The 14,060-nt window shown below is 35.7% G+C and overlaps 1 protein-coding gene across 5 annotated transcripts in view; it reads right to left on the bottom strand.

The window, feature by feature from the left end:
- The window catches only part of CPEB4 (cytoplasmic polyadenylation element binding protein 4), a 94,106-nt gene that overhangs the window by 77,105 nt on the left and 2,941 nt on the right, over positions 1 to 14,060 (bottom strand). Inside the window, exon 1 of one of the 5 annotated variants that reach the window (XM_089909677.1) lies at positions 4,558 to 12,837. The exons of the other annotated variants lie outside the window; for them this stretch is intronic. Coding sequence (XP_089765803.1) covers positions 4,558 to 4,578 — 21 coding nt within the window. The 5' untranslated portion in view covers positions 4,579 to 12,837. Of the gene's footprint in view, positions 1 to 4,557; positions 12,838 to 14,060 lie in introns of those variants that run through there. 5 annotated transcript variants of the gene reach the window in all.

The raw sequence follows: 14,060 nt of genomic DNA, 5'->3' as shown, positions 1-14,060 counted from the left end.
CAGTAAGTAAAGAAGCCTCCTTTTCACCTATAATTTAGCGAAGCCACTTCATACCGCCCCCCCAGCCTATTGCCTAGAATATAAAGATTTTTGCTAAAATAACCACTGACTTCTAATTGGTACATTAAAACTAAAATCCTAAATGAATATTTAAATTTTCAGTAATGCTTTGTGGGATTAAAAAACAAACAAACAAAAAGCCCTCTATCCTTTTTACACTTATACTAGCTTTCCTTTCATTTGTCACGATTTAATACAAGGATGATAAATAAATACCAATACACAAACTCTGATCAACTGGTACTGACTCTCAGATGCAATGTGTTGAGAAGAATTTTCAGGCTCTGAATGGAATTAGAAGAAAACAGTGTCTCAAAAGACACTTGTAAGTGCAAGATACAGACCCAATGGCACAAGCACCACATTTTTGCCAACCCTGGTCTAATATGTACTCCTCCCCACGATCCAACCTTATTCGCAATTACAATTATTATAAACTACTTTACATTTGTATAACACTTTGTTTCTTATGATGCTATGGTAAATCAGAGTTTCAAGCCACATATTTTGTCAAGTAAACATTCTGTTCTCAGAGAGGGTCCAAAGTTTATCATTCTTGATTACTCCCTCACTGACTTTTTTCTGTCTATTTTAAGTATCTAATTTTACAAAAAGGACCAAAATGTAAATGTCTGTGTCATTAAGAAGTAGGTGGAGGGGTACAGACACAAATAAACCCAAGGAATAAGAACAGCACAAACAATGTTGGTTTTCCTGCCCAAGAACCAAAGTGACAAGTCAAGAGTGCTTTGATTTCTATATTTCATCCTTTGGTTTTTCCTTTCTGGCTTGCTAATTGAGCCAAATATCAAAACCACTTACCTATTTTCTAGAATCCATTTCCCAGAAAGTAAACTAACTATAAAATAGAAACCTTGTTAAGTGACAGCTCTTCTTGACTGAACTTGAGCTGATTATCAAAATATGAACATCAGCCTAAATCAGTGGAACCGAGCATTAGGCACTAGGAAGCCTGCAGTGTCATGTGAGCTTGGCATTTTCATCCTCTAGACCCTTTTCCTGATCCAAAAAAGGAAAGAGTTTGATTAGATCTCTAATATTCCTTTCCCACGAACAAAATACACTTGTATTTTAGCTTTCCGATATCCTAAGACAGTCTGTGCTCTTTCAAGATTTGCAGTTTAAATTATGATGAGTATGGAAGGCATCAAAGATGTGAACAAGAATGACTGATCAAAGTTTATCACTTCTTGCCCACAAAAAAGGTGGGGGGGGTCAATGACTAATTAATAATAAAATGAACTTTTATAGTCTTAAAAGGACAGTCACTGCATTTTCATTATGCTAAACATAATGCAAAATAAGAAGCATTTTCCAAAAAACTTACTTAAAACAATTTATTGAAGGGGGATGTCCTGATTTCCAATAAAAGTTCAAAGACTCTATTGTAAAACAAAAAAACACTCATCTGCTTCAACCCACTGCTGCCAGTTTCTCTTGGCAGACTACAGAGATAAAAAGCAGAAAAGCAGAGCTACCCTTTACTGAGCATCTACTGAGTACCTGACCTTATTCTAGGTACTTTTTAAATACCGTCTTAATTAATGTTCAAACCTCCTTTTAAGTTAGATAGTATTATTCTCTCTCTCTTTTTTTTTTTTTTTTTGCGGTATGTGGGCCTCTCACTGTCGTGGCCTCTCCCATTGCGGAGCACAGGCTCCGGATGCACAGGCTCAGCGGCCATGCCTCACGGGCCCAGCCGCTCCACGGCATGTGGGATCTTCCCGGACCGGGGCATGAACCCATGTCCCCTGCATTGGCAGGCAGACTCTCAACCACTGTGCCACCAGGGAAGCCCTATTATTCTCATTTTAATGACAAAAACTAAGACTAGAGAAAATCCACAGTTTACCCCACAGACAGGTTACTGCCTAGTTCAGCAGCTTAGTCAGGATGCAAGCCCAAGTTTCACTCCAAAGCAAATGGGCTGCCTTGGGTAAACTAATGGTCATGGCAAAAGACCACACTAGTTAAGATATATATTAGAATAAATGAGATACTCTGTCTGCCATAAGGGTCCTAGGGGCAGGAATGTGCTGGCTAGTACCTGACAAACATTAGGCACTCAAATATGACTCAATAAATGAAAGAAAGAACAAAAATTATGTATAAGAGTAATATAGGATAATATCGGAGATACTAAAAACATAAGAGATAAAGAAGCTTTATCTTCCTTCTTCCTGTTGAGATGACAGATAGATGTGGTCCACAAATTAAAGACCTAACACAAATGCATCTCTAGGTTAACTACGGCCAACCACAGGAGCAGAAGTGGTAGTAATAGCAATAATAATAGTACCAGCAGCTAACGTTTAACAAGCTCTAATGCTTTACATGCATATTCTCATTTATTCCTCACAAAAATCCTATACAATTAAGTGTTAAGTTATTATTCCATTTCACAGATGAAAAAAGTGAAGTTTAGCATGATTAGGTAACTTTACCAACATCAGGTAATGGAGAAGGCAGAATTTGAACCCAGGCCTTCTGACTCTAGAACATGTGAGCTTAATAATCATGAATGAAAATAAAAGACCACCAATTATTTTCAAGGCTCAGCAAAGCAAACTTGATTACAATGTGTAGACCTCTTCTTATTTTGTAAAAATTAATTGTATTTAATATATTGAATTGTAACTTGTTGGTTTCAGTTTCTGTCGTCTCTACTTCACAAGACAATTTCTAAAGGAAAAACCACACAAGCCACTATGAAAATCAAAGTTGATAAAAATAACCTTCTGACAAAACAAATTAGTATTTCAAACAGCAGGACCTGTCCTTTTAATATACACCTGAATAATCCTGACTGCCACAGCAAAATAGGAAGACTTATGTCAGCAAAGAACTGATGACATGTCTTTTTATAACATCCCAGAGTAGCCACAAGAAGGACGTGAACCTGTTGGGTCTATTACAATCAGGATGAACAACCAGATTGCAATTATGCCACAAACCAAAATTATCATTTTTGTAGCTTTTAAAAAAAAATCCAGATGGATAATGTAAGCCAGTGTTTCTCATACTTAAGAGTATATCAGAATCATCTGGAGGTCCTGTCAAAACATAGACTACCGGGTCAACCTGCCAACTTTCTCATTCAGTAGGTCTGGGTAGGGTCCAAGAATTCACATTTCTAACAAGTTTCCAAGTGAAGACAGGGACCACACTTTGAGAACCACTGAGTTAAGCAATTCCATTCCACAGGTTAACTTCATTAGATACTTGGGGGTGTGAGTTGTAGCTTACATCCTGTTGACAGCTGTGATGCAGTCCAGCTTAAATATTCTACATCAACCATTCTAAGGTTTCCTTATGAAGAGAAAGGGCTTTGCTCTCAAAACCCAAATCAAAGCCCTCTCTTCCAAGCTCTGAGATGCATAAATTGGAAAAAAGATTACAATTCAGTTCAGTTTCAACAGAACAACCACCTTGACCACTCCATTAATTGTTCCTGTCTTCTTATACTTGAGTTAGTATGTTTTAGCATTACTAGACCTGGTCTAAAACACAAAATGTACTTAATTGAACGTGCCCACATTATTAAGAACCAAAGCCAAAATTCAGCTACTCCCTTTACTCATTGCCTTCCTATAAAGACATACATTACTGTGAGCATCACTTCTCAGACTGCTAGGTATCTGTATCAGCTTATGGCAGTTTCTCTTTCTGGCTTAAACTTTCCCTGGTGAAGAAGGGAAAGGAAAATATTTTGGTTTGAAAGGCAAAGTCTATGCCAGTGTATCAGCTTCCAAAATAAATAGGAAGTCTGAGATGCCAGCACAGCCCATAATTAATCAAAGGTAACTCTGGGAGTTTTAATCCAAAATTTGCCAAAATGTAAATATTTTTCTTGGATTAAGTATTTAAGGCCACAGATACCAAAGGCTGGCAATATAGTCAGCTTTCAAGATTCCACTACCAGATGACCCTTCCATCCCTGTGCAGGCACAAGTCCCTTTTTCCCCATATCCCCCTAGAACGCTGACAGCCCACATGATATTGACAAGTTCTGTTACAGCTACCCACCCCCTCTGCCACTGGACTGCGAGCTCCTCTCACCTCCACAGCCACAGACTGTAGCAACTGTGCAGCATCCAGTAAGTACCTCATCATCGTTACCATCGTCATTAAAGTGGCTAACATGTCCCGCCTGGCTCTGTGTTGTGTCTCAGATGAATGATGTATGATTTATGTACATTAGTTCCTCACAACCATCATGTAAAGTGGATACAATTATCACCCCCATTTTAGGCAAATGAGTTCTGAGAAGTTAACTACTTGCCCTCAAAGTCACGAAGTAAGTGGTAGAGTCTGACTTCAGAGCAGAAGCTCAGAAAAGTGGTCCATTTAAATGAGCTTTGTCATGACCTAGAAATTCCAATCTATCAACACCTGCAAGGTATGAAATCCTTCACTGTATACAGGGTCTGAATGCAGAGAACAAGTGTCAGAGGTTAAAGTGAAAGAGGTAATTACCTGAAGTAGGAGAAACCACATTTAATAGCATCTCATATTTCTTAGCAGGATCCCTCTTCAGTCAGTGCTTTCTCATTAGGACCGCTTTATAATGAGGCAGAGTCTTCCAGATCTTGGGCTACCAAGTGCTTCCTAATAGAATAATAAACTATAACAAAATGAATCAATGTCTTTGGAGTATTACCCTGACTGGATCAATAGCTCCATTTTCTTCCACATGAACTGATGAATCTGATCTCTCCAGAAAGCCTTTGAGAAAATTTTCTTTTATCCCACCTTCACTAAATAAACCACATTCAAGTTCACCATTAGAAATCCTTAAAGTGGTAAATATTTCTTGTCACCACTTGACTGTATTAAACACACAACTTGGCATTCTAGACTTGATTAGTCAGGTCCTAAATCAATAGACCCCTTCCTCTTGTTAACTATTTGTTCATTTTCACCTTGCCTGGCAGAGGGAAATAATTAAAATCTAGTCCAAGACCTGCGTGTAAATCACCACTTAGAAGACAACTGATCTTGACTCTGCATTGTCTCTGAACCTTGATTTCATCATGGAAATAAGGATCCCACCTCCCTTATAAAACTGGGGTGCGGAGAAATGAGACAAGGTCTGCACCACGCCCGCCAGCTAGGAGATCCTCTCAGTAAACATTCCCTCTGCCCCTTCTCTCTCTGGTGAAATGGAAAAGAGCCCGAAACTAACATATTAAATTAGGTATTGTTTGTATCTGAATAATTCAGCTGTTCTGTGCTATTTCCTATAGCTCATTTTCATAGAGAAACAAAAAAGGGGGAAAAAAAGATATTTCCTACCTAATAAGCTATTCGGGGCAAGAGGTCATTAGTTCAGGAAAGTGGGAAGAGCTACTAAAACTAGGCCCTAAGGAATGAAGTCATTTAGACCCTCTGGCCATTCCTCTATCTTTGGCTGCTTACTGGCAGTCAGCAGTCCTCTGCTATACATCTGCTGGGCCTGATCAGGGTCCGGAGTCAGCAGAGAGAACGGTCACCCAAATACACAATCTTTATTCTTAAACTGAGGCTTGTATCCTATAACCCATAACATCCATAATGTCTCTTCTCTTTCATGAACCTTGACAGCAACGTCAAAAGGCAGCCTGTGCCCAGTGTCGGCCTCTGGGCCCTCACAGCTCCCCCCGCCACATCCTTAGCTCTCCAGTCTCCGGATCAGAAGGCACTTCTCAACACACAGGCACAGAGCAAGAGGTCACCAGACTGTACAGTTCACGAGGACGAGCATGTCTGCCTTGGTCATGTACTCCTAGCACACAGTCCATTGAAAGCATCAAACATTTGTGGGTTGAAAAACAGCAAGAGATGAAAAAAAATGTGATGCAGTCCAAAGGGCTGCAAAAGACCCCAAACCTTTAAATTTCCCTTCGGAAAAACAAAAACACATTAACAAACAAAAACACAACCAAAACGCTCTCAGTCCTGTCCTGTTCTCTCTCCTTTTGGAGATCCTTCCCCCAAGTCCACAGAAGCCTGAACCCAGGAGAAGGCTGTAATGAAGAGAGGAAAACTGAACAATCTCCTCCCAAATTTGTGGTCATCAGCTGATGTTTTGGTGTCTTGTTGGATCTCTTTTTTTTTTTTTTTTTGACGGCCATGTGACCACCAGCACCCTTCTTGACCTAGAAGGGAGATGCGGCCAATAGTGGTTTCTTTAGAGATTAGCATCAGGTTGAGCGGTGAAACAGGCTGAGCAGGTACAACAGAAATGTGGGCCTTGCTTCAATTTCTCACTATCTTTCTTTAAAAAACAACTAGAAGATATTTTTGTATGTTTTTAAGGGGGGAAAAAAGACTATCTTTTAGAGACACATACTAAACCATTTACAGATGAAATAATACAATACCTGGGAAATGCTTCAAAATAACATGAAAGCAGGAAGAGACAGTTAGGAAGATGGATGAAAGAGGACTGTCCAGGAGCTGATCATTGTTGGAAGCCAGGTGACATGTATGTACATGGGAATTTGCTATACACTACTCTGTCTATTATTGAATATGTTTAAACTTTTCCATAATAAGAAATGAAAAAGACTTGGGGGGAAAAACTTTATCCAAAGAGGAAACAAACAAACAAACAAAAAAAACAGTTGGTCACTAAATTTTCCAACAATGTTCAAGAAAATGGGAGCATCATCTGGGCTGACTCCCACTATTAAGTACACTGAGTTTATTAAACAAAATTATAGTTCAGATTATAAAATTCTTCTTTAGAGTTAAACTCAAATTACCATACACCAGTTACACAATGGTTTTCACCTTTTAAGAATCTGTGCTATTTGCAAAATTTTGAATTAATATTTCTATTTGATGACTTTCTTATACCAACAGAATCTTTTGGAAGCCAAATATTAAGCATATTTCATCTTACTTCAAAAACACTGGACAAAAGAAATGTGAAAATGAAGGATCAGGAAAGTTGAGGAGCTTGCCTTAGGTCACACAGCTAGTAAGTGGCAGAGCCATCGTTGAAACTCAGATCAACTCAGATTTGACTTCCATATGATAATTAGGAGGTTTTTCTGAGTAGCAACTGTTCTTACATTGTTTGGTTCTTTTTAAGGTTCTTAGAGACAGTAAGGCTACAGCAGTTATTTTACTGACTAGCACCAGATGCATTCCTCAAAAACACCTGGGAAAACTATTATTAAAAGTATGTTCATAACATTTAAATATAAATATGGCTTTAAAGTGTATAATACTGAGGAATTAACTATAACTTATTTTAGAGCTAAAAGAAAGCAATGACTGGGATATATCTGGTAAATATGCAGCAAATAGAAATTGCCCAATCTAAATACTCTACAATATGAAAAGTACTTCTTCAGCTTAAGACTTTAAACTTTAAAAATTCAGTTTGCAAACATGAGGGAGGACCTGTAAGTGACTGATGGAGTTTTTTCCTTGACATGTAATGAGACCTAAATTCTGTGACCCACAGGCTAAAGTTTGCCTTTTGTAGTACCATTTTGTCACAGAACTTAAAAAAGCACATGTTGTGTACAGGTGTATATTTATAAATGTGACCATTAATAAAATATTTGGAACTGTCATTTACACACTGTTTCTGTTATACCTAAAGTTGAACCTGTTAGTTTGCCTTGAAGTTTAAACAGCTCATGGATTAAAATGAAATATAACTATTGGGCTAGTTGCTAATTTGTTTACAATGATAAAAAATGCATGTTCAGTATCATTCAAAGATTAGCACAGGTCAGAAATACATTATGAATCAAATCAAAACAATTTTTATGAGATATCTACCTATGCCTAGTCCATAACATAGCAGGTACTCAATAAAAATATGCTAAATAAATTAATTAAAATATAAAAAACAGAACTTAATTCCAGGATAAAAGCTAAAATATATTCAATTCAAATCTATGGCACATTTTCCTGTCTTTTAATGAACAAAATCATAAATTCTTCATTAAAGTACAGTCTCCTTCTAAGTGTCCAATGACAGATGAAGGGATAAAGAAGATGTGGCACACATATACAATGGAATATTACTCAGCCATAAAAAGAAATGAAATTGAGTTATTTGTAGTAAGGTGGATGGACCTAGAGTCTGTCATACAGAGTGAATGAAGTAAGTCAGGAAGAGAAAAACAAATACCGTATGCTAACACATATATGGAACCTAAAAAAAAAAACAACAAAAAAAATGATTCTGAAGAACCTAGGGGCAGGACAGGAATAAAGACACAGACGTAGAGAATGGACTTGAGGACACAGGGAGGGGGAAGGGTAAGCTGGGATGAAGTGAGACTTATATATACTTATATATACTGCCAAATGTAAAACAGATAGCTAGAGGGAAGCAGCCGCGTGGCACAGGGAGATCAGCTTGGTGCTCTGTGACCACCTAGAGGGGTGGGATAGGGAGGGTGGGAGGGAGACGCAAGAGAGAGGAGATATGCAGATATATGTATATGTATAGCTGATTCACTTTGTTATAAAGCAGAGACTAACACACCATTGTAAAGCAATTATACTCCAATAAAGATGTTAAAAAAAAGTACAGTCTCCTTTAATGTATACAAAAACAATCAAATGTTCTAAATTTCTTAAAAATAGGCAAAATCTTTCAAACTACTGAAAGATGCAGGCTGCCAATGCTAATAAATGTTTAGGTATATAAACAATTATTAAAACTTCTCTTCAAGAAAACTGATAATTCTGCTAAATGTTTTATCTGTCCTGGGTTGCATCTAGCTTATTTAAAAGTAGTACTCTGAGAAGTGGAGCATATATGATAAGATAAGCAAAACTAAGGACTGCTCAAAATCTTTCATAGATACCCAAGCTTTTTGTAGTTATTTTAATTTCCTGATTTTTACTCAATATTAGAGATTTTAATTTTATTTTAAACAAAAAATGTAAGCTACCTAATACGGCCACATATTTAAAGTACCTTAGAATAACCCTTCACTGCTAGGTCTGTGTTCTCAAATTTAAGTGACTTGCTCAAGGTCACACAGCTAACTAGAGTTCAGATCAAACTTAAGTCTGTTTGGATCCAGGGCCTGTGCTTCAGTCTACTATATTTTTGGCTTCACACAATAGCCTTTCTCAGTAATTATCCAAGTGTCAGCTTCAGAAATTGATTAAAAATAGGATCTATATAGATCCTTTATCTTTCTATTGAGAATTTTCTGAAAACCTAAAAGTGTAACTCCTTCTGTTCCAATATTATACAATATAATGAGAATCTACGCTAACTTTGAAGTAAAAAATTCTACACTGCTATAAATTTATCATGGTAAAAATATACTTTAATTTCCTCAAGAACAATTTTGTTTGAACAATTAAATACAAAATGACTTTTGTCAGGAAAAATTAAAATGAATGCTCATGTTACAAGCTCCCTGCCTTAAAGAGAAATATATTATCTCATCTGTGATGGGACCAAAAACTGAGGTAAAATATAGTGCTGAAAAAATGTGATAATGGAACCTCAAGCTTATTTTCCTTAATAGAAAGAGCAAAAAAGTCGTAAGGAAAATAGATTTAGACTGTAAAATTCAAAATAGGCATATGTTAACTTTAAGACTACTTTTCCAATTCTTTCTCGTGAACACCAACAAAAATTATTCTCAAAAGCATAAACTCATGAACTAAATAACATCTTTCTAGTTGCAACTAGCAACAAGCACATTCACTAGGCTTGCAATAACCAGGTTTTTCCTGAAAGATGTTGGAACAGTGTGTTGATCATATTCCATGGCTTCCCTGAAGACACATCAAAAAATAATCAAAAAACTACCCTGCCCAAGTTTCAATTCCATCAGAAAAGCAATTAAACCTAGTTAAAAGGCTTTCTACAAAAAGGTGTAAAATGGCATCTGGTAGCCTTTTCCCAAACTTTTCCAATATTTCAATTCTGCTGGAGCCAGAACCATCCAACCCATACTTTACAGTTAAAAAAAATTACTTTCCCGTCTTCTAATATAGATAAATACAAAGTCAAAGAAAATGTTTCCTATATCCCTCTTGGGACTATATGAGAAAACAAAAAATGTAATAACGTTGCACTTTAGATAATTTTAATATTGATAATTCACCATGACTTTCAGACCTGAAGCGATGCAGTAACTTTCTGTTTTCAGATATAAGATGCCATATATAATTTTGAGGATCAATAAACTGAAAACACAAGGAGAGTTATTAAAGTAACATAAATTATTTGCCTGGTTAAGACAACTTAACAAATCCATGGTGACCAAGTAAGAGCAAATGGGCTCCAAATCCTAAAATGTCTCCCTATCAATCAAGTTTTAGGATCATCTTTGTAACAGATTTTGTCTCCCCCCTTTCCTTTTTCTTTTCTCTTTTTTTTTCTTTTTGGTCTACTTCTTGGTTCTTAGCTAATGGAGATGGGGGCATAACTGAGCTGAATATAAGAGACTACTAGGATATATAGCATACAATTCTCCTTTACATTCCTGTAAGGACAGAAGATCTAGGCACCCCTCCAAAGAACTGCTATATTCAAATTAATTACTGGCAGGTGCCCCAATATATTATTTGGTTTGGACATCAGGATTCCAGGATGTGTTTGGCAGGATGGGTAGGATTTTCCTCCCCTTAATGTAAGGGTCAAATCATGCCTTTAGTCACATAAACATGGCCCTTGTTTCTTCATTTTGAAATTAAGGCAATAAAACTAAGCCTCATAGGGTTGAGAAATCCTATACACGAAGTGAGATAACATATGTGAAAGCACGTAGCTCAGTACCTAGTATATAGTACGTACTAAAATCAAACAAAAAAATATTGATTTGAATATTATTTAATATTTTAAAGTTGACAAATAAATATATTCTATTATTTTCCACTTTTCAAAACTTTATAATCAGCTTTTAATCATCAGGTATCAATGATTCACTGTAAATATTTTTCTCTCATTTTACATGTTTCCGGGAGGCATTTACCGCCCCCCGCCATCTGTAACATGTCTATGTGAAAAGACACTGTAGTATAATGTTTAAAAAACAAATCTCATGTGTGAATAGTAATAATAACAATAATAATTTCTACTTCATAGGATTGTTGAATGAATTAAATGAGTTAATACATGTAAAACACTTGGACTATCAAAGGCATGTTAGCTATTATTAAATACATATTAGTTTAGTTGTATCTGAAAACTGGATTTCAGGCATGTTATCTGCATCCACATAATGAAAACTTTAAGCTAAGCAAAAATAACTTAGAAACAAATTTTAATACAAAGAAAATCCCAAAATATAATGCCTGTCATATCAGTTATTTAGAGGATTATTCACATATTTGGAATCTTTGCTCCTGCTCCATAAACATGGATAAAAGAGAAGGTTAAGATTGGCCCCCAAAATTAATTTAAAATGTCATCATGAATTTTAATTCACTGTATGTACCCAAACCTATATTAAACAAATGTAAAAACCATTCTGATTCATTTCAAATTAAAATAAACACTGTCCAGTATTAGTTACATTTCAGGTAAATTATTTCCTTTTAATATAATAATTCCATGCTAGTCTTTGATTGAATACCAATATTATAATATAGCCATGTAAATTCTATCCTGTAATTTCTGTGGTAAATTTTAAGATCTCTCTATAACACCTAAGGAATTCTTTCTAAAAGCAATGGAAATTGAATTACTAATCTATAAAATGTCTTTCCTAAAATTAATAGTGTTTAAGGTAATAAATTTAAATAAGATAGCAGTGTTTAGAAAAAAGTATGGACTGTGATTGCAGCAGTTTAAATTTCACAGTAGCTTGCTTTAGAATCATAAGGAACTTAGGAATCACCTAGGTCACCACCACCCCCAATTTTATGAAGAAACTGAGGTCCCCAAATGCTATGACACTGATAAGGCCAAGACCACAACCTAGGTGTCTGGGCTCCCAGTCAAATAAGTGTTTCTTCAAATCTTTTCATATCAGATTTAACCAAGTAGTTCATATCAACTCAAAACAGTATTTTTTGCCAAAAAATTATTCAAAAGAATAATTCTCTAAAACACACACACACACAGAACTGCATTCATTTAAGTAAGCACCACGGTACTCAGTTTACTAACTTCTTATATTTTCAAAACCCTATTAGGGATTTCTTGTCATAAAGATTCTTTTCAAATCACTTATTTTTATTGTGACTTACAACTCAACCCAATGCTTGCTCTCAGCTCCCCAGCTCCCAACCTCTCTCTTTCTCTCTCTTCACTCTCTCACACACAGAAATATACACACTCTCCTAAAAATGGTGGGGATGGTGAACAGAAAGCAACAACTTAGTTTCTAATCCTACCAAATTTCATCCATTTTCCATTCTCAGCATAACAGACAACAATTCTAAGGGAAGAGTTAGTTTCTAACAGTATCTTTTAGTATCAATCTTAGTCTACTATTATTTCATACACCAGCTTAATCTCTAAGAAACCATCTGATTAAAAAAATTTCACATGTTAAACACATCCCATTAGCTCCATAAAAATATTAATAATGTGCATATACATATAGTTTATTCATTTTCTGAAATTTTTATTTTTCCCAAAGCAAACCTTTATCAAAAGTCAGTAAACTGAGAATGGAAAACAAACTATGAGGTCACATAAATTCATTCTGTCACTTTATAAGTAGCAAAATAGAAAAGTATTTTTAATTCTGAGCCAATCTTAACCCAGTTAAAATGTTGAGAATGCCGTCTTAGATTTTTTCAGTTAGGAATATATAAATAATTCATAAAAGTTACCTTTGCATTAAATTTCCCTTAAATTTATGTTCAAAGGAATATCAAAACCAACTTTTTAAAAATAGACTTCATGGGATTGCCAACGTCTTCAAACAGCCTTTCACCTGACCACTAAAGCATGATAATTGCTCTCTTCAGTTTGAGTAAAATCCTGTTCTAAAAACAAAAGCCAACAGCTTTTTTTATACCTGGGCAAAAAAATTATTAAAAAAAATTTTTTTTAACTAGATTTCACCAAATATTTTAAGATACATCCTAATCATTATACCTGAATCCTTAGAGAAGGGATATTTAATTCCTTGGAATGACACAGGGTTCTCTTAGCAAACCTCCCCTCCCTCTGAGCAAATTATTAATTAAAACAGATAATTCTACTTGTGTTGACATCATATATGGAGACATTGCAATTATTTTGAAATCTGCTTGAGCCTTTGCCAAAAGATCTCTAAAATAACCCTCTAGATATAGCACATGTGTATGCGTACACATGTATGTAGCGTTTTTTAATCCTTGCTTTTTAACCTAGAGTTTGTACTCTTATCAGCTGTGTGCTCTTGGGCAAGTTATTATATCTTGCTGATACTCAATTTTCTCATCTCTAAAATGGGAATAATAACAGAACTTATCTTGTGGGATTTGTTCTGAGGACTGATTCAATGTTAGCTTAAAACCCATACAAGTTTCCTAAACATATAAATGATCATACCCCCAAAGTATACAAATTTAGTGGGGCATCTGATGTTCAGTTAACTATGAAATTCCCTTTATCCTATGTCTATCAACTAGACTGGCTGCTCATTAATTAAAAAACATGAAACAATGTGACTCTTGCAGAATAAGGATACACTGGTGGCAAGAAAGACAAGTAATCTTTGCCTGGGTCTATTTTTAGGAATGGTTTAATTATCTACACCCCCAGTGTTAACACTGGAAAATAAACAAATGGGTGAAAGGCATCATAAAAGAGTCACTCTGAGATCAACAGTTTCATAGTATGCAAAAATAATTGGGGATGAAGAAAATATTTAGATCATTTTTCTAGCAGTCCTTACTGACACAAGGCAGGCCAGAATTTGCAAAAAGGTTTAACAGGAATTGCCGAATTGATGAATTCAAACTGTTCAGACCGCAGGGTTCAGAGAGGTTTCAGGTTTAAAATATAACCAGTGAGAAAACTATAATTCAATAGCTGGTTTTCAGTGAATCACTACCTTACA

This window comes from Delphinapterus leucas, chromosome 3 (assembly GCF_059928025.1).
Source record: "Delphinapterus leucas isolate spDelLeu-1000000601 "Yukka" chromosome 3, BTC_Dleu_Yukka2, whole genome shotgun sequence".
In the NCBI taxonomy this organism is placed as follows: domain Eukaryota; kingdom Metazoa; phylum Chordata; class Mammalia; order Artiodactyla; family Monodontidae; genus Delphinapterus; species Delphinapterus leucas.
The sequence above is the reverse complement of the archived record's forward strand: the minus strand, read 5'-3'. Positions and strand labels throughout refer to the sequence as shown.